The sequence below is a fragment of the Corvus cornix genome, chromosome 2, assembly GCF_000738735.6.
Source record: "Corvus cornix cornix isolate S_Up_H32 chromosome 2, ASM73873v5, whole genome shotgun sequence".
In the NCBI taxonomy this organism is placed as follows: Eukaryota; Metazoa; Chordata; class Aves; order Passeriformes; family Corvidae; genus Corvus; species Corvus cornix.
The window spans coordinates 134,195,442-134,217,113 of NC_046333.1; the positions used below are offsets into that span (position 1 = coordinate 134,195,442).

General features: G+C 36.3%; 1 protein-coding gene across 35 annotated transcripts in view; it reads left to right on the plus strand.

The window, feature by feature from the left end:
• The window catches only part of RIMS2 (regulating synaptic membrane exocytosis 2), a 454,433-nt gene that overhangs the window by 90,793 nt on the left and 341,968 nt on the right, over positions 1-21,672 (plus strand). For 24 of the 35 annotated variants that reach the window (XM_039548364.1, XM_039548365.1, XM_039548401.1 and 21 more), the window contains one exon: positions 3,149-3,160. The exons of the other annotated variants lie outside the window; for them this stretch is intronic. In XM_039548364.1, the coding sequence (XP_039404298.1) occupies positions 3,149-3,160 (12 nt within the window). The remainder of the gene's footprint in view (positions 1-3,148; positions 3,161-21,672) is intronic. 35 annotated transcript variants of the gene reach the window in all.

Consider the following 21,672-nt stretch of genomic DNA (forward strand, 5'->3'; position numbering starts at 1 on the left):
CTGAGCTGAGCCTAATCTGTAGGCTTGGTTTCCTGGATTGCCTCAGCTCTACCTCATCACCATGGACCTTGCTGGGGACCTGGATTCTTTGCTGACCGTGGGCCCTGTCCTTGGGTTCCCCTTGGGTGCCTGTTGTGGGACACAGGTCTGCAGGTGGGAGTATGACCTGCCTCATGCCACCCTTTGTGCCTTCTCCTGGCCCTGGCCAAGCTGCTGACCCTGCCTCTGCCAGGTCAGTATAGAAGTAGTGCTGTCCCAGAATAACCCTTCAGCAAAACTTTTCTTCAAATTGCTTCATTTAGTACTAAGAGTAAAAACCTTGCCACAACTGCCATTTTGAACCAGGAGATATTGCTCCTTTCAAGTCTGTAAACTTTGCTTGCAAACTAATGCCTAGCAGAACTGATATTCAGAATCTGCATTTCTGTATTGATACTTTGGATTCTCTTGATTGTTCAAAAACCCTCTGTGGTTTTAATACAAGCTATGTGGATATGATCAGTCCCTTCAAATGACAACTGCACAAACTATTTCTGTTATTAATTTTATTTATTTGAAACTATTTACATTTGATAGCTCTTTTGATCTCAATAAACAGCAAGTGATGGTCTCAATTTCAACAGAGGCTACATGTTTGAACTCTTACTACTTTAAAGCTTTCATAAACCTTAGAGGTTATTCTGATCCTGATACAGTGAACAACTCACAATTTTACCCAGACTCATAATTTTAGGCAATAAAGGTGAGAAATGTACAGTCTTGAAGAGTAGCTTTGACTCATGCTGTCAGATGCCAGATTGACCTTGTGACAGACGTTTTTAAAAAAGGATAAGGGATAGATACTGATTCATTCTAGTTTTATTTTGAGTATAGGATGGAATTCCACTAATTTTGCTAACATTTTTGTGTGTCTGAATACTCATGGAGATAAGGCCTTTCTCCTTAAAACCACTGTTAAAATATACCTGCATTTTCATGTGGAGCAGGACAAATACTACTGAAATCAGACTGATTTGTTGCTTTTTTAGTATCAGTTTTTTGAAAACTGAGTTGAATGATTTCTCTAATGTCTTTGCTATTGAAATGCCTGGCTGGGCTGTCTTTCATATCATCAGTAATATTATTGCTTGCAGTGTATTGCTACGAACTGAAGAATGTTAGACAGTGTGTGTGGAGGAAGCTGAGAGGCTGGAGACAGTCTTAGGTGTTTGGTAAAGTGTGATGGCTTGTCTTGAACTTCACATATCTTTATATTTGGTAGCTTGCTTCTGAAAAGAGGTTCTTCATCCTGGATGTTATTTGGCATAGGTTGATTGTGTGAATCAAGTCTTGGTTACTATTATGATCAAAGTATGAATCACAGGATTTTGAGTTATGCTTATGGATTGTAATCCTCTTGGATAGTAGAGTGTATTTCTTCAGAGGTGAGGATGAGAAATCAAGGCTCTGGATGTTTCCATATAAAATGTCTCTGAGTACTACTGTTTTTCTTACTGCAGTGGGACAGGAAACCATGCTAGGAAAGTATGACACCACCTGGTACTGAGCAGAAAAACATGTCTCTGCACAGAGAGTGATAATGCATGGATGTCCTGTGATTTACATAGCTTCCCATGCTATTTACTAGTTGTGTAACTGAGAATACTGCTAAAACCCATAACATCTTTGAAAATACTTTAATCTTTTGCCACTGAACATAGGATCATACAATAAATTGGGTCAGATCCGACCTGCGGAGGTTTTCTAGACCAATCTCCTGCTCCATGCAGGATTAACTTCAAAGTCAGATGAGATTTTTAGAACCTTGTTCAACTGAATTGTAAAAACCTCCTGGGAGAGAGAATCCCTAACCCCATTGGACAACCTCTTTCAATGATTAACAACTCTTGTGATTTTCTTTTTTCTTACATGCAGTACAATCCCTTAATTGTTGCATTTTGTTTATTACCTGTGCATCTTGAAGAAAATTCTGTCTTTGTGTTTCCTATAGCTGAACTTCAAATAGTCAAGGAAGGGAAGTAGTTCCCCTCTTCCCACATCCTTCCCTACCCCATCCTTCTTTAGGCTAAACAAGGCTATCTTCCTCAGCTTCTCCTTGTATATTGTGTTTTATTGCCTGACTGTCTTGTTGGCCTTTGTTGTATTCTCTCCTGTTTGTTTGTAACATTAAGATTGAGGGAACCTAAGCCTTCTATAAGTTACATGTTTTAAAGTTACATGTCATACAGGTACCGGAACAGTAAATCTATGAAATTAATTGTCACCCTTTTTTGGTAAGCAGTTGTATTCCCAGCACAGCCAATGCTTAATCAAGTGCCTAGATTTAGTCTCTGTATTGGCATGTGAAATTAAAATACCAGATAAAAATCATCATTCTTCATTCACCAAAATGGGGAATATTTTTGACTGAAAACATTTTGAATATTTTTTTATGAAGTATTATTCCATTTACAGTTTTAGACAGCTAAAAAGACAATTTCTTCAAGGAAGATAACCAATAGGAATGTTTGTATTTAATACTGATGGGTATGAAAAAGAAAGTATACGTGTTATAGACCTGGCATGACATGCAGTGAACACTTGTGAGAAACTCTGTCTCCTTGTCCTTTATAACTCCAGGATTTTAAAGATCTGCTGAGTGGCTAACATGCTGTTTTGCCATTTTTGAATACCCTCTGTTTGTCTATAGTAATCAAACATTCTTAATTTCACTGAACTCTTTGCAAGTGCAAAGCATTGATGAATGCTAATGATTTGCAATACTGGGGTCCAAGGTATGAGTTAAATGCTGCATCCTTTCGATGAGATGACCCATTTTTTGGTGAAGATAATTCAGACATGACTCCCAAATTATTTTTATGAAAATAATTTCTTTTGTGCATTTTTTGTACAATTTTTAAAATGTATTAGATAGTCTCAATTTCACTCATGAAAGGATTATGAAAATGATTAAAATTACTTACTTTTCACTATATATCCTTCACCATTAGGGAAAATAAGAAAGATATATATTACTTCCTTTGATATTTATTTATTTATCTTACTAAAAAATTCTACTACTTGCTTTCAACATGGAAGTGACTCTTTCCTTGTATATTTTTTTTTTCCCCTATCCTTTCTTTCTTGCTTTCGTGGATATGAACTCCAGGAGGACAAAGTGGTTAGAGCCTTTTTTCTGTTTAAAGTTCTTTTCTTTTATGGTAGACTTACTTCCTGCCCTACATTTGCTCTCATTTACACAGGTGTAATTCCTACTGAAGGCAAGGGGAATTACTGTCATTAAAATGAAAGCAATGCTTGGCATAAAAGGCTTACCTGTTTTTCAAATAGCTTACTAATGATCTGTGAGTTGTGAACAGTATGCATGATCTTCCTCTCTGCAGCTTTTGTGAGCATGCCCCTGCCTTTCCTTTGCTTTTGCAATATGATATGTGCACAGCTTAAAAAAGTTAAATGTCATTTGTGTCATAGTTGTTTCTTTGATAAAATTCATTTGTATTATTGTAGAAATGTCATAAAGTGATTATTATGATTTTTCCACTCTGTATCACTGATATGTATTCTCTCAACATTTTAGGTTGTAATTTTTTTGGCATGGTTCTGATTTTCAATGACAATACAATTAGATACCAGTAAATATTAAGAAAACATATTTATCCTAAACATTAGGAATATGCCAGCAATGTCATAGAGTTATCCACTAATATAAATTATTTTCTAAACTGGTTTGTAGGCTTTCCTAAAATACAGTGCACATATTGTATTCAGCATAATGTTGAAATAATGTTAAACGTTATGCATGTCACTGACATTGTTTGTCTTGATAACATTACACGCAGAGTAAATATTTTAGTCTTTTATTTTAGCAATATTTAGAAATGGTAGTGTAAATCTGAATTTGGGAATAAGCCTGGATATGTTTCAATATTTTACCGAATTAGTGTAATTGTTTTAAAACAACAGAATTGAGAAAACTACTTGAGCTGGCGTAAAGCTGTTCTTCCATGAAACTCTCTGCTGTATTCTAAAGAACTAAAATTGCAAAAGCAATTTGCCCTGTAGTGCTTGGCAAATAAGTTCCTGTATGAGATGGAGTAAAGAAATTCTTTAGCGTTCATATAATTTTAGTTAATGTATACAGAGAATGGCTTGTTCTATAATAAAATGTAATTTTTTCTTACTGGTAGAAGTGTCAAGGCTCACATTTAACTTGCACCTATGGTTCAGAAATACTTTGCCTCACACACAAGTTTTAAGCCATGTGCTGTTGTTACCATTTAGGATATATCTTTAGTAGCGGGCAAGTGACGCTTGAGATGGGCCATACACTGGTGCCCCAGTCTGTTAGAGGGTACACAGCTTTCTTTTGGCCTACATCATCACAGTTTTTCCACAGTTAAAAGGCTGTGAAAGTTCAAAAGCTGTGAAGTAACACTAGTTAGTAGAATACAGAGGTAGCTGTCGATTACAAAAAGTAGATGAAAAAAAAGAGCAATTTTCTCCTTGAAGAATGTACCCTTTCTGTATCATTTTGCAAGTAATTGATGTGTGCTAACAGTATTTATTCCCACAGTCAGTCCAACAACTGATGTATGTGATACCATCTATGTTGGAGCCATGTCAATTACTAAATTCACCTGGAAAATAAAATTAAAAAAAACTTGTGAAGGAGGCCACAGTAATAAAGTTATATTATTATTTAGCTTTACCGTGTACATGTGTTAAGGAGAGAAGGGACCGGAATTTCCCTAGCTAGTCAACTAGTTAGATTTTTCCATGAATAAGGGCAATGGCTCAAGTTGCTGCTTTATGTAATGTCTATTTCTGCTGATTTTGAAATAGATGATTTAGAAGTTATGAAGGCAGAAGAACCAACAAATATATTGAGTCAGCTTTTTCTCAACTACAGACATTGTGAAGAAAGAACAGCAGTGGTAGTTTTCTTTATATTTTAGTAGTAACTGTAAGGTTAAGAGCCCTGGTGTATTAATGAAGATACCATCAAAATAGGTACTTCAATATAAGCAGTATTTTTTTGTATGGTACAGCATTTACCAGTAGATTAACACACCTAGTGAAGCCTTAATATTATTTTTTATCCTTCATTTTCTAGTGTTAGTGCAGAAGGTCTGAATTCCAATATTTCTTAGGAGGCTTATTCTGTATTTTGTAACCACAGAATGGCAAGTTCAATAGAAAATGCTCCTAGATAAAGCTATAGCTACTTGGTGACTGTTGATGGTTTGTTGACCCAATTAAAAAACATGGATTTGGAAAATGAGGTATATTCAAAGCATCAAGTCTGTAAAGAGTTAGAAACATGTTTTAGTGTGTCCCCTCTAGAAATCTTGTTACATATTTTGATAAAGATTAAGATTGCAGGGAAAAGCTCGGACTGCAGATGGAGTTGAATAATTGGGACAACCATACAGCAGTTTACTGGTGCTATTAATGGTGGTACGCAATGGAGTTAGACAAGGATCCTGACTATGTTTGAATGTTGTACCATTAAACATGCACAGAAGGGAACTTATACCACATGTCTTTCTACTCCACTTGTGACACCGTACTTGGAGTGCTGCACCCAGCCCTGGGGTCCTCAGCACAGGAGCTTGAAGTGAGTCCAGAGGTGGCCACCAAGGTGATCAGAGGAATGGAACACCTCTCCTATGAGGAAAGACTGAGACAATTCTTCAGGCTGAACAATCCCAAGAGAAGACTCTGGGGAGACCTTATAGCAGCCTTCTAGCACCTAAAGGGGTCCTATAAGAAAGATGAGGACAAACATTTTTGGCAGGGCCTGCTGCAATAGGAAGAAGAGAATATGGTTTTCAGCTGAAGGAGGGTTGGTTTATATTAGATATGAGAGAAGGATTTTAATTTGTCTGAGGTAAAATGCTGGAGCAGGTTGGCAAGAGAGGTGATGGAGTGGGGTTCTGAGCAACCCAATCTGATTGAAGATATTCCTGCCCATGGCAGGGGGGTTGGACTAGATGAGCTTTAAAGGTCCATTCAAACCCAAACCATTCTATGGTTCTATGGTATCATTACCGCTTCAGAGTCTACAGCTCACTGTGCCTTTTCCCACAAAGAACATGGGAATGACTCATGAATGTGTCAGGACTTCATTAGTCAGGTATATAAAGAAGTACTTTTACAAAATTGAGACCCCAGTGTCTCAGTAGTGCCAGAAAGGAATAGTGTATATTAAGAATGAAAGAGTTAGATTGTATCTGAGAAGGAAGCAGTTGATGTTTTAAAACTGAAAAATAGTGTGAATTTTTTCCAACTTCTGGATGTTTTTTCCTTAAGAAATAAGGTGCATTTTACAGGATTTCCTGTATTTCTGTCACTATTTTTCAGTCAAAATGTGACTATGAGGTAGAGGTTTCTTTGAGAAATCAGAGTCAATTAGGCTGATAAAAATGAAGTTGATTAAAAAAACCAAAGATACACAGGATCATCTCCCTTTTACTTAGATTTTGGCAATTATATTCGTAATCATATAACTTTATTGAAATGAGCAACACCATTAGCTAGAATAGTGAAACTGTGTGACTATATCACTGACAGTCATGGAAAGTGTCATTAAATTGATGAGGAACTAGGAAATGCAATACCATTTGGGCAAAAATATATCTTCATTTTAAATAGTAGGAAATGAAAATGTAGTAGAATTTTTAAATTTTTACTGAATGTTATCCTGAATTTAAATGAAATGATAGACTTTGTACCTTTTCTCTGAGACCATGGCTTTAAAGTAACCACTCATACTCTGGAGACAACTAATAGGTTTTTGGAAAGAGCTGACAGGAGAAAACATGGTTCCTTCACTTGCTGGTCATTGTCTGGCTTTTTAAAACTGATGAAATTCCAGCACAGTGTTTTGTTATGGACATTTAAGGTTTAGATAAATCAGTTCATATGTGTTAAGTGTTTGTATTCAAGTGACAAGTTTTGTAGTGACATGAAATCAGCAGTGGCATGGCCTTCAGAGCTTCTGAGACTTTTTCGGTTCATTCATCTCTTTCAATGGATTCAGGAACTTGTTTTTAGGGAATCTGTTTTAAACTGCTACAGATCAAAGCCTTCACCAAAACTGTTTATAATTTTGTACAGGATAAACCTGAAGAGCAATGCAAGGGAAATTGCTTTTTATTCTGTCTTTATTTCCTGTGCAAGTAAATAAAATATTTGGCACTTCACTTGAAATAAGCCTTCTACCTTTCTAATGTTATTAATTTTGAAATACTTACGACACAGACAAATAGCTTGTATTTAAAAATCAATTCTGAAACCTCCACTAAGAACTTATAGAATACTTTTTTTCTAAAGCAATTTTATATAAAATTACAGTAGAAAAGATAAAAAGCAATTATCACAGGACATTTTTCTCCATCCCTTTGTCTTACTGTAGTTAAAACTTCCTACTCCCCAGTTTTTGTTCACCATGTTCCAAATTAATCAAAATTATTATTCCAGTCAGGAGAGATGTTGATGTTTTGATGATAACGTTTTTTGTCACTTTTGTGAAAATTTCACTTTTTAAAAAAGAGGGAAAGTTTTTCTCATTTTACTTCTGCCATTCTGAACAGGTCCTGGGCCCTACCAAATTCCCTATTGTTTCTAAACCATCGCTGTTGTAGGTCTGTACCTTCATAGCACTCAACAACCTTCTCATCTGGAATTGCACAAATGTGACAAATATTTTTAGAATCTGTAGGTTGCTTCTCCTACCTCTGCCTTCTTGCTATTGGAAAATATCTGTTTGGGGAAACTCTTACCCTGTTCTTGACACTTGACGCAAGCTGATTTTGTGTTTCTTATGAAGAAACACACTCAGAGTCTCATCAAGATTTTCATGGGCTGTGTATGCTCTGTGTGTTTATTTTAACAAAGAAATATGTTGATTTGCAGATCAATGAAATTTGGAAAAAACCTCTTTTTTAGAAGGAGACTCATAAAAACTATAGAATATTTCCTATACTTAGAATACCTCTGACAAAAGTCTCCTGTACTAGCTATTCTATAGGATCATTTTCTGAGCTACTTCTTTGCTGTGGGAAGCTTAATGATTTTCCTCAGCTCTTGAGTATTGTCTTTCAGATTGGGATCTCTAAAAGTCATTCAGAGAGTTGGCAGCTTAGATCTCCCTGCATCCACTTGGGCCGCTTGTCCAAGCCTGTTCTCTGATCCTGTTTCTCGCATATCCATTTGTCTAAGCTGCTCTGCTTTATCTTACTGTGTTCAGACCACACTCTTGTTTCCTTGATCACTAACAGAATGCACCTCCAGTAGCAGAAGGTGAACAAACATCTTGGTTGAAATTGGTTTGTCATATTTCAATACTAGGTTGCTCCTTTTGCCTGTCAAAATTATCCTGCAATCAAGTCACGTCCTCTACTCAAAATGTTACCCAGCTTTATTTTCACTGTTTTCAAGACTGTCATGATGTGACAAGATAGAATGTAGTCAGTATACAAAGGTTTCTAAATCTGCAAGTAACAGACTTAAACTTGCCTGAAATCTGGTGAAGACCATACATAGTAAATATCTCCTGTAAATGGTTAAATTGGCATACAAATGTTTTCCCTAAATTAGATCCCATGTATTGCTAGCTTTTAGGGCCTTACTGTCATTCCAGGATACACTGTCTGTTGGCCATCACAGTCAAAGAACAGGGAGATTACACAGCATTGTAGTCCATAGTCCCACTTTACATTAACTTCTTTGAGCTGTTGGAGATGTTGGGGGATATGGGGAAGGAGTGAGATTTCATCTTTTTTTTTTTTTTCCCCTCATCACTGCAATGCCCATTGGCCTATTTTCTCATGCACAGATCAATGGCTTACCCTCCACAGTGTTCAAGGAAGGGGGGAAGGTCTTCCTAGGAACTGCCAATCTCCTTTTCCAGCTTCTCCTTAAAAGTTAGTTGGAAAATAAAAATAAAACAACTTCTTGACATAATGTAGCTTCAAAATGGTCTTAGCTATTTCAATCCGATGTAAGGAGACTTTACTTTTGTTATCTGTGCTCCATGCTTAAAGAACACCAATATGTTTCTTGCTTAAGAACGTACAGAAAACTGACGATGAAAGTGAGTCTGAAATTCTTTTTACAGTCGTATTTGTACTTCTGTATTAGATGAGCAAGGGTTTATATGCCCAAAAACTTGTATAATTTTTTTCACCCACAACAGTCAGTGTAAAAAACACTAGTTCTTCCTATAAACCTTGTCCTTTACATGTACACTATGGTGGTGTAATTTTACTGTACAGAAATTAGAGGTAGCTGGTTTGGTTTTAGATGATACTGAATTTCTGAAAAGCACTAGAGGTGATTTAGAGAGTCTGGTGAAATTAGAGTGACCAGGTTTTGTTTTGCTAGCTATTTTTCCCATCCTGCTAGCACTAGAAATTTATCTTTTAACTTCAAATTGTTCAAAATAGATTAATTTTCTATTGAAATTCTTCTGCAAGCTCTCCTAAAATAATCTTGTCTTAAAACACGTATGGAAACATTGCTATAACAATAAAAACTATAGCACATCAAAAAATTTTCACTTTTGTTCAAATTAATAGAGCAAGAGCAATTACAAATAGCAATTCTGGAACCAGAAGATGAAACAGTTCTTGAGCAGTAAGTTTTATTTGCCACCTGTTGCAATATTCAGAAACATTACCATGTGCTATTAAGTTCCAGGTGTAGACCTTTATCAAAGGTAGCTCAGCAAATTCCTCATTTCAGTCTCAGGTGTGTAACAGCACACCTAGGACTCTTTGGACACAGTTAGACATTATGGCACAGCAGGGGATGGTATAAATGTTTAATTATCTAGATTTAGCGTCAGTGGCTGGAAACCAGTGCCTATATATATAAATAATGAAGACATTGCTAGGAATAGAGTAAAGCGGCAAACCTCCCAATGTGTTTGCTTCCCCTTGAATGTTTACGTAGAGCTTTATTTAGCTAGTGTCTTCAAGGAACAGTTTAGTGGTAGGTTGGGGAATTAAATGAAAAAGGCCTTGCATCTGGGTTCATATCTGTTCGCTGTTTAAATCTGCTGTGTGAAAAAAGGAATTCGCATGGCCAGCATCTGTTCATATACAAAATATTGTATGCACAGGCAAGGCAGTCATTCAGCTTAGTATGAGTGCACTTATGCAGACAGTTTTAGCAGATGTTGAACTTCAGTGCATTCAAGGAAAAATTTAAATAAATGTAAAAAATCCTGTGTTTAAACAAGATGTCACCTATGAACCATAAACAGGGTATTCAAAAATTAAAATTTCCTTGGTTCGAATTATTATAAAGATGCCTTCATTCAGCATCAAGAAGATCTATGGAAAAGCTTGGATTTCAGGTAGCTAATTCAATTTCAGTCAATTTATGTGTGTTACTGTTTGTGGCTTTTTGAGGATTAGTTTCATGTTGTTCACAAGCCCTTTTTAGCATTAGATCTGCAAGAAATAAAATAACAATGGTTTGTAAACAAAATACATAAAGTAAAAGGATTTCTGTTTGATATTGGGGATAATATGCTTTCACAAAATAAATCCATACAATGTTTTAATACTGAGAGAATCCAGATGTATCTTTATTAATTTAAGTGGGTATCTGACTAATTTTTTTTTTACTGTGTATACATGTACCTCCCATTTATCTTTAAATGTTTAAAGTTGGTCAGTGTTAATCACTAGCGTTCATTTAACCTGTTCATCTTTCAGTTTCAGTGTAATTGCTACACAACTTCAGAGTCATGACCTGTTTAATTAAGGTGTTCTTGCTCTCAGATACTTGGTCATGTGATTATGAAAGATGATCTTTATTGCTGTTAACAATTTGTATTTCTTACAGTTTTAGGTAGGCAAAGTATGGTACCTTTCTAAGAGATTAGACTAGTTTAACCTCTACATTGAAGATAGGGTTCAAACGCCCATTTCTCCCAATGTGTGCAATTGCCTAGTGTCTTTGCATTCAATATTAGTTAATTTTTAGATTATAACACCATGATGATTATATATTTTTTAACAAATTTGTTTTACTCTGTAGTTGTGAAGCAAATTCCTCTTATTTTACTTCAAATTATTTTTTTTGGTTTTATCTAATCTTTGTTTGGCTTCTATTTATTATCGACATCATTGTGAGTAGCCAAAGAAAACTTTCTATGTAGTGAATGTCTGTCCTCAGTAACTTGGGAGGAGCATAATTGTTTACGTTTTTCTTAACATTGTATAGCAAAAAGTGAAAATTAGTTCAAAATTTAGCATATAGATTCTCAAGTACTCATTAAAAATGTCTAACAAGCTATATTTTATTCAAGAGAAAATGCTTTATTAATATTGACCATGTTGCAAAAGATTTTTTGGTCATGCTTTATGTTTCTGTAGTCCTTCTAGATTAATATGATTGTTTTTGTTTTATAGCTTATTCATCTGTTTATCTTAACTGGCTATTTATAAAAGACTTTGAAATAAAATAGCTATGATCCTAGAATGTTAGACTACTGTAATTCTGTTGTACCAAAAGCTTAATAAAATGCTGTGGATGTATTTAGTATTATGAATGGGATACTATCATAGGTGAGGGTTTATTCAGGCCCTAAATCCACAGAATGGCTGCCTGCTGTGTAAGGCCATTGCTCGAGGGAGAGCATGCCACCAGTTACACTTAGCAGCTAGGGAACAAAAGGAGGGCTTTACCAGAGAGAAGTAGACCACTGTCTTCGCTCTCCATGGACTTAAATATGGGTTAGGTCTAGTCCAGAACTGGGAATTAAAACACATATAACTTCACCTTCTGAGAAGATTAAAAATTCTTTCATAAAGGAACCATTGTGTCTGGATTTAATCTCAACAAAAGTTGAGATTTTCTTTCTAAAGCCTCAAACATTTAGTCTAGCCATTTATATAGGCTGCATGTGGTGTCTTCACAGAGCTGACTTGCTTCCTTCTACATTGTCTGTAGTGAATATTGAAAAAATGAAGGGAGAAACAGAAGCCACATGGAGATGTATCAATAGTAAGATTCAGTGGTTTAACAGGGTAAACTGGTAAGAGCTTCCAGCTGTAAGTTGGAATGTAAAACGACACAGCCTGTTTAGAAAGAATTCCTAACAAACTATATGCTCTTTTTAAGGCAAATTCTATGTCCTTTTTAAGGCACAGACATAGTTTCCAGGATATACTTCTAGAAAACCTTTTATTCTTGTGGGAGCTTCAAATACTGATGCAAACTTTTTCAGGACAAAATTATTTTTGTAATTCAGTAATATTCTTTGAAAAGTCTAATACTTAGTTGTTAGCTGCAAATTGAAATTGTAGTGTGGGTTCTTTTTTGACGAGAAATTCAGTTATTGATGTTCTTCAAGACACTTGCTCCATGACTTGTTTGCTGTTCTTACTTCATCTGGATTCTCATATTAAGAGTTTGGAAGAACATTAAGGACTTTATTAAGGCTTTGGACTGTCAGCTCACATACACGTAATATGTACATAAAGAGTTCTCCCATGATATATTTCACTTTTCCTGCAAGAGGGAATGGTGCAAAAGAGCTATAAAGAAGGAAGCGGTCATTAAACTGTAGATACAATTATCTGAGTGAATTTGAAATAGAACTAAGTTTAGGAAAGGTGATAATTCTCACTAATAATGCTTTCAAAGCCTGCTAATTTATACGAGCAGAGAAGGGGAAGCATTCACCTAGTTGCTTCTGCTGAAGTAGCAGAAGGATTTTGCATATGTGGAATTTGTAGATACTTTAAAGTAAGAAATAATTATGGAAGTACAGAAACGTGTCAATATATATAAAGTAGAAATATAGGCAGTTAACTTTATTTGCTTCCTAACAAAGGGGACTATTTGGCATTGGATTAAAAAAGAAAAAAGAGCTTTATTCCATTGTTCATAAATTCCTTTTTTCCTTTTGTTAAATATAATTGTTCTCTTCAGCCTATTGATAGGTGTATATACCTGACTGTGTAAGGTGTCACTAAGTCTGTTGCTTTTTTACCCTTAGTCTCCTATTCTGTTTTGAAATTCCTGAAACAAACATACTGACATACATATAATTCTCTTTTTAATGTTAGATTTTCTTACTATTCTGTCAGGGTTAACTGTGGCTGCAGCTATTGCAGTCATAAGATGTGTAGCTGTTGTAGTGTGCAACTCAGTGTAGGTTTCCAGGCTGGATACCACAGCATTGAGAATTGGTGGGGGGAGGTGATTGTCCCACCATACTGTGAGCTGCTGTGGCCTCACTGAGTGCTGTGTGCAGTTTGGAGTACCACAGCGTACAAAGGACCTCAGACTATTAGAGTGAGTCCAGAGGAAGGAGATTAAAGTGGTGAAAATTCTTCCTAAGGGCAAGACTTAGGGGTAGTGGCTGAGGTCACTTGGCTTGCCCCGGTTGGAGAAGAGAAGGCGGAGGGGTGACCTCATTGCAGACTACGGCTTCCTCACAGGGATGGGGAAGGGGGCTGGGGAGCTTCTGATTGGACATTAGGAAAAGGTCTTCACCCAGAAGGTGGTTGGTCACTGGAACAGTTTCCCCAGAGAACTGGACATGGCACCAAGCTTGTTTCAGGAGCATCTGGATAATGCTCATAATGATATGGTTCAGTTTTAGGCAGTCCTTTGAGGAGCAGGGAGTTGGAGTTGATACTCCTTATGGATCACTTCCAATTCAACATATTCGATGATTCTATATGTTTTATATTTTGTCTGAGAGCTGTGCTGCTGTGACTACATTGTTAGAGCCCAGGCAGCAAGTTCATGTAAAGTTGAAGAATGTTTATGTGGGATTCAATACACCAGTAACTACATGATAAGCATCTCAATTTTTCTATTACCATTATGTTACATTTCATTAGAGTTGGATCTTTCATTTTTCTCAGACAATTTCAGTAATGAATGATGACACAGATGATGTAAATGGTGTAATTCTGTTGATTTCAATTTAGTGCCATCTGCATACAGACCCCAGGCTTATTGTGGTCCTGTCACATTTCCTCCCTTTTGGTCCCTTGTTGATGTTGACATTGTGTCTTATATTTATAAATAACTTGTGAACACTTAGTGCCATTCATCTTCCGATGGTTTACAAGTGTTAACAAATGAATATGCTCAACACCTCTGGGCTGTAGATCATTTGTTATTTTTATTAGCTGGTCCCTTAATGAAGCTGTGACATTAGTACAGATTTTTGAACACAAAGAGGCATAAATAACATCTAATTGAGACTCTTAGGAAACAAAAGTCTCAAAATGAAATCACTTTAAGATTTTTGAATATTATTTAACATTGCCTGTGAGAGTAAAAGTCTTGATAAAATAAAACAACTTAGAAGTGGCATTTGGATTATTTCTACTATGTCCTAAATTTGGTGGGAAAAATTATTTAGCATAATAATAGCTCATAATAATTGTTATTAAAATATTTAAGAAATTATTGTAACAATATTTTATTAAAAAACCCCTTTAATATTTTCAGACATTCTATATTTGTGTAAAAGCTGTTAATGTCAACCACTTTGCTGGAAAAATTTTGAAAATTAGTAATTCTAATGCCTATTTGTATTGCCTTATTCCAGCCATAATTGCCTATTTGTATTTTTTACCAAAAATTTGTCTTTCCTCCCTCACAAATTCCTAATCCATGAGCAAAATTGCTCTAACAACAGTCTTTACTGAGAGATTTATTTTTTGAGGAATTAAGGGAACAAATAGGCAAAACCCATTGGACTGATGAATTCAAGGAACTTGGTTTTGTGCCGGGATGGCTAAGGGTTAGTGTAAAAAATAACTAACTTTGCAGGAGCTTAAATTTTACTAGACCACCAGAAATTACTGGTTAAACTGAAACAATGAGGATTAATTGAATAAAGAATTAGAGGGAAAAGCTGTAAACAACTTCCTAGCTGAGTTCCTCAAGCCTTAGTACTGGGGAAGATCTTGAATATTTTCAGTAGTGCCCTTGGCATAGAGAAAAGAGTGCTGTAATTAAATACATTGGTTACACAAAGTTGGATGCTTGTCAGCACAGGGGAGCAATGGGATACTGCAAAATAGAGAACCAGATGACCTTGTGAACTCCTGTAGTGAAAATGAGTGCAGTAAAATACCACTAAGTGTAAAATCAGGAATTTAAGAACTAATAAGGCTTTCTTCTCTGAACTACACAGGCCAGGGACTCCTCTGTGGCTCAGTCTTGATCAACAGTCCTGAATTCTGCTTTCCATAGCAGGGTAACTGAGTGCAAACTGCTTATTAGGAGCAGTTTCTGCTCCATGCTGTTTTTCTACACTGTGTGTTGGCATTGTCTGGGAGATGCTGGTTAGCAAAGGCCTGACTGTGCCAGGAAGCATAAGAATTAGCAGGCAATCCTGGGCCAGCACCTGGCCCTGTGACAGGATTGTGTCTTGCTAATATAGGCGTAGTCTCAAAGAGCAAAATCTATTTGGTCTTGAAAAATGAAAGCAGAGAGGGTATGTGATTGGTCACTATAAAATCATCAGGCAGCAAACACTGAGGAGAGAAAGGAGCTATTTACACTTAATGACAATACTGGTACAAGAATAAATAGCAAGAAACTAGTTTGGAATACACGAGCACTGGAAATTGAAAGACATTATTTCCATTGTAGCTGTAGGGATTGGAAAAGCCTTTTGACAGATTTTGGGCTCTTTATTTATAGTTAATTTTAAGATAAAATTTTATTAAATTACGAAATTTTAAATTTTTTTTTTTTTCTTCGAAGCAGCAGGCAACTGGAAGCAATCCATGAGGTTTCTTCCTATCCAGTATTCTTAAGGCGCTTAAGTTTCCTAAGAAAAGTGCAGGAAATGTGTGCTCAGTTCTCTTGCTTTTCTGAGACTGTTACAAATCTGAACATTTAGTAAATGTGTAGCTTGGTCGACTGTACATTCTCAATATATTCAGTAATTATTCAAATTTCCAAGGTTAAAGGTATCCTTTGTGAACCATGTTGTAAACTCTGTTCACTTAGAGCAAGTTAATTTCATGCCAAACCCACTGCACTTATTAAATAAACCCTCATGACCCTCTGGAGTACTGTGTAGGTTTATGAATTCCATTTTGGAAGCAGTGCAGCTGTATTTGTTGAGACATAATATTGGCCGGTTTGTACTATGTCCAAATCACACCCGATGTCACAATAGCCATTGTCTCACTGGAAGTCTGTACACCATTCTACTTCTTAATGAAATCATGAAAGCTCATGAAAGAGCTGAGTATGGTCAATATGGCACTATGTGGGAATTATGCACTGTCTTCCTTGGCATGGACTGGGCAGTGTTGAGTTGTGCCTGTGCCATAGTGAAAAAACCCAAAGTATTGCCTTTACAGATCTTGAAGAATATAATATATTTTATACATGAACAACTTCTTTTTATGCAATATACTTTAGGAAGGATGTACTCTGGCTTATATTAACCCAGCTAGATTAGTGTTCTAACTAACAGTTTCTAGTCCTACTGTGCACATGGAGGGTTTTTTTCCCCCACATTTTTGTGAACATAAATAATCTGTTTTCCTAGTCAAATGTCTTACTTGATAATTATATGAGCAATTTTGCTCATGGATTAGAAATTATACTCTAGCTTGAAAAAATGTATGAACAAAATTACTAGTATATGTCTTAAGGGTAATAAAAGAGTGATGCAAAAGAGATACACTGTCCATTAGGATAAGGACACCGCTGGTACAAAAGAGTGTGTACCTTTTAAAAATTGTAATCACATAATTTCCTCTTCTTCTTGGAAGATAGTGTCATGTAAATATACTGCATCACATGCATGCACAAGAAGTGATACACTTATTTCATGCTGACTTGGTTGTTTATGGCCATTACAACTTTTCATACATGATATATCCATTCACTACAAAGTCAAGAGCAAATATAGTCACCCCCCAGTACAAAGAATTTTTGTAGTGCAAATACACATATCCCTTAAAATATATGTAAAGGTGTTTGTTTCATACCAGTATTATAAGCTTTCCCACTTTTCTTAAGTGGTATTGGAATTCTTCTGATATTTAATACAATTTTGGGGTATAGGTATCTGTTTGTCATTACAGATGTAAGGCAAATAAACATTATAGCAGTTTTGGCATTCAGTCAAACTGATTGTAACATGAAAGTCAGTACCATAGCACAGACTAGTGGCATATCAAAATAATGAAAAAATAGGTAATCTTTACCAACTTTTATAAAAGTCACAAATTCAGAGATTAACTTTGCTCCTGTAATATATTTTACTGACAAAATGCATTAATGTAACAGAAGGGAATGAAAAGGGAACTTGTCTGTACAGTCAGAGCAGTAAAATGAAATGGAAGACTTTGTTTCATTAAAGTTATAACCAGACTCTGCTGCTTACAATGTATGAGCACAAAGATTTATTCCATTCACTCCAAAATAATGATTTTGTGTCTTTAAAATAGATCTTAGCAGCTGCAAAAGATGCATCTGTATTCTGGACACAGACCTCTAGAATTATGTCTTTATAGAGAAATCCTAGAGACATTGCAAAAGCCTCTGTGTTTTCCAAAAATATGAATGTTGGCTATGGATAGCACATGCTATATATAAGTCTTCCACAGTCATAGACACTTTCATTAAAAAGGAATGTCAACCCAGAAATTTTTAAAGGAAGCACCTCATAAAACAGATTTTCCCTCACCAGTAGTGGAAATCAGTACTCTTGGCTGTAAGAGAGAGCATAGACTGCAGATGGGGAGAGCAAAAGGGAATTACTGTTTTTTTAGTGCAAACATGAGACATGTTTTGGTGGTGTATATAACCAAATAGATAAGATTTTATGTTTTAGCTAACTTTGAGAAGTCTTATAGTCCAATTCAAGGAAGATTGAATTCTAAGAAATAAACAGAAAATTTAAAAGTTTTACTTTTGACAGGGACAACTAATAATGTTGTCCCTAAATTTTACTGGAAAATTTTGGGAGATCTTAATGTATTCTGAAAAAAAAGATAACCAGAAAAACAGTTCCATCTCATTTTCTGGGGAGGTGATGTTGAAAGGGATTCTCACAGTCCCAAACCCAGGAAGCTCTCTTATTGAACTTACAGTTCCTCAGAAACACTGTTACATTTCAAATAGGCAAAATGAGCCAAGATTAGCAGAAACAGGGACTAGAGGTAAGGAAGATACCATTGGCCTGTACAGATACTGGGTCTATATTACCTGAAGCAGAAGAAGCAGATTTTACAGTAAATTTTAGTTTTTGTGACTGGACAGAGGAAGGGGACTCATGTTACATAGTGCCAGTGCTGGTTTGCAGTGTCTATTCCACATCGGCATGTGGACTCTTTTTGGTGGTGCCCAGTGACAGGACAAGGAGCAACGGCCACAAGCCAAAATACAAGAAGTTCCACCTCAACGTGAGGAAGAACTTACTAACACTGAGGGTGGCAGAGCACTGAACCAGCCTGCCCAGGGATCTCACTCCCTCTCTGGAGACATTCCAAACCCACCTGGACGCGTTCCTATGCCACCTGCTCCAGATAACTCTGCCTTGGCAGAGGGGCTGGGCTGGATGATCTCCAGAGGTCCCTTCCAACGCTCACGATTCCGTGATCCTGTCATCAGCATAGTGACGAATAGAGAGATGTACTATGTCCTCGAAGAAACTTCCTTAGTACAGGGTGGCTTCAAACATTGCACTGCTCCATGATGTGATGAAGTTTTGCACCTGTGACAAATTAGGGGAAAAAAAGGACTAGCAGTAATGTGTAAGTAATCATGATTAGTTACCTTGATGACCCAAGCAAAGAGTTTTTCTACTCTTCCTTTTGTTGCCTCCTTTCTTTTGATGCTACAGTCTTGTTACCTTGTGTAATTTTTAAGGAATTGTAACCTACATGAAATGTGAGAGCCAAAAAGAAACACAAACACAAATGTAATTAAAACATATGAACTTTGCTTAAGATTACTAGCAGCAAGTGCAACAGTTAATGTAATGCCAATATATATTAGATGCTTGTGCCAAGCAGGTGAACTCTAATAGATTTGGTGAAATATTGTGGAAGCCTTCCAGGACAATTTTTCACCTCGGAACACCTGTAACTTGAAGTAATGTTCTGAAGGCTGATGAGGATTTGGCATAATTATTTCTTACGTTGTAGTGTCAAAGCTATTAAACTCAAGTTATGTATAATCAAATATACTGAGCCTTTTAATCTAATCTTAAAGTAAGGTATCCATTTTGTTCTCAGGATTTAGTGTTAGGCCATCTATAACTATACTTATGGGAATAGTGAATGGTGTTTTGTAAGGTAGCTGTCTTTTCACATGATCTATCTGAAAATAGTAAAATGAATGTCATTACTATATCCTTTTATTAAATTGCATTTCGTTTTCGCTTGAAATATCTGCAGATGTAATTTCTTGATAAATATATTTCCCATTTATTGAAGTTAAAGTGGTGTGTCAAATGTGTTTTGAAGAATTTCATCTAAGAACAAAAAACTGTAATATCTTTTTTAGAACAATACAAAGAAGTAATTTTTGTGCATTCATTACTTCTGATACATAGATGTGAAATGGCTGATTACTGTAGGTTTTGCAGAATTTGTTTTATGGGCCCATGTAGTAAAAAGTGCTAATAATATGTGATGAAAGCTGCTGGGCAGTGTTAGAAGTGGGAGCATATAATGAATAATCTTGCCAAAAATAGTGAAGAAATCAAAAACGAGTTAGAACTTATTAGTTCAGTGTATAGAACTAACCTTTGTGAATGGAAAGCAGATGGAAGGTTTAAGGTGTATCTCTCTAATGCAAATTTAGAATACTTATTTTCAGTGTTGTGTATAAAAAGAAGAAATTATTATTTGAAAAAAATGGATATAAGGGTTAATGTGAAAATGTCAGATATATTTAGTGCGTTCTTTTCCGCAATGAGAAGTTGATTTGAACTGAGCTTCAGCAATGCCTGTTGTATGCACTAGGTGGTGTTTCAGCCTTTCCTATGGAAACGCACATCCCGACCCAGTGCCACTAGCACCTGGAATTCTAGTCCTGAACTAGTACTTAATGTTGGAGAGGAGATTTTTTCCCCCTGGTTTCCTTTTCAAATTGGCAGTGTTCTGGTGTGGAGGATTGACACCTGCAAATTGCAACACAGATTTTTGTGTACAAAATGTGCTCATGACTGTTGAACTTTGTAGGAGGGTGGTTAGGAGAGTTGCAAATGGGTGCAGTAGATAGTGTGCCTACTCTGGAGCACAGATTTCTGATTTAAGGGATTAGTCCTTTAAAATTTCTCTTTCAGAAGGGAAAATTCTACGTTTTCTCCTCGCAGGTTTGTCAAAATGCAGGTATTGAGCATGCAGCCTACTCATGTGGTCTTTGCCTCTCTGCAGTGCTGCTGTCACAGTCCCAGTAAATGCTATGTCCTGGCAGGGACTTGGCAGGGACAGACCCGCTCTGCATGTGTGTGAGCTGTTGAGCACTCTGTCCCGGGCACCTGGGGGCAGAAGGAGAAATCCTGCCCAGGAACATGCCACCTTCCTGTCTGTGCTCTTATGACACCATCTTACAAGTGTGTCTGTCATTTCATTGAGAGGTCTGCACTATAAATTGCCAGTATTTTTTAAATTGCAAGAATGCTTCTACATCCTCTTATAAGATGGGGAAGTCAATTTAGCCCAGTACTATTTGCGGGCTTGTGATTTTTGTGCTCACCGAAAGCACAAACATTTCTGTCTGTGTGACAGTTCCCATTCTTCTCAGTGTGTGTGATTATTTGAAGCTAAAATTATGACTGTTAGGGTTAACACTATGAAATCCTGCATGTTGAAATGATGTTGAAAATAAGGCTTTATCAGAAGCGTGACCTGTAATTATCATTAAATGCTCCTATGAAAGCAGAAAAAGAATCCGCAAAATTCATGAATCTATGCATTTTTAAGGCCATGTGTTTGATTTTTTTTTTTCAAACTGAAATACCCTAAATAAACTTTTCAGGATTCAGGTTAGGTCAGGAGTACTCTTCCTGATTCTAGTTTTAGAGGAGGCGATAGGAAATCATATTAATTCAGAGGGAACTCTTATTCTGTTGGGTACAAGAGAATAATACTGGTCATCCTGGAGTCCATTGTCTGAGGACAAAATATGACTGTCAGCCAAGGACAAAGTTGCCCAAGTGTTTTGACTGTAGTATATAGTTTTTGTGATATTTAACATCTACTAATAGAAGTGAAAATAGCAAATGAGGACTTTGGTGGATTTTATCTCATTGTCATTCAAGTTGTTATATATTTGCATTCTCATATAATTGTTCCTTTCATTGCTCTGTCACATGCATGGAAAGGTTAGAACTACTTTCTGCTGTGTACAGACCTGGCAGAAATATTAAAGCCTTTTAACTGCTGTTGATTAAAGAGGGCAAAAATACTTCTGTCTTGGGTTCTGAAATTTCACTTTGGTGCTTTCTCATGTACTTTCTAGCTTAATTAGCAAAGGTAAAACAGGCCTGCTCTTAAATTTGTATTTGAATGATGTTCAGGCCTGAAGCATACACAGTTTTGGCCTTTGAATGTCCTCTAAGGATATCTAATGTACCTCAGAGAGCAACCTGCTACTTGGGGGGTCTCTCTTTTTTGTCCTCAGTGCTTTGATGGTTTGTTCTGTCTT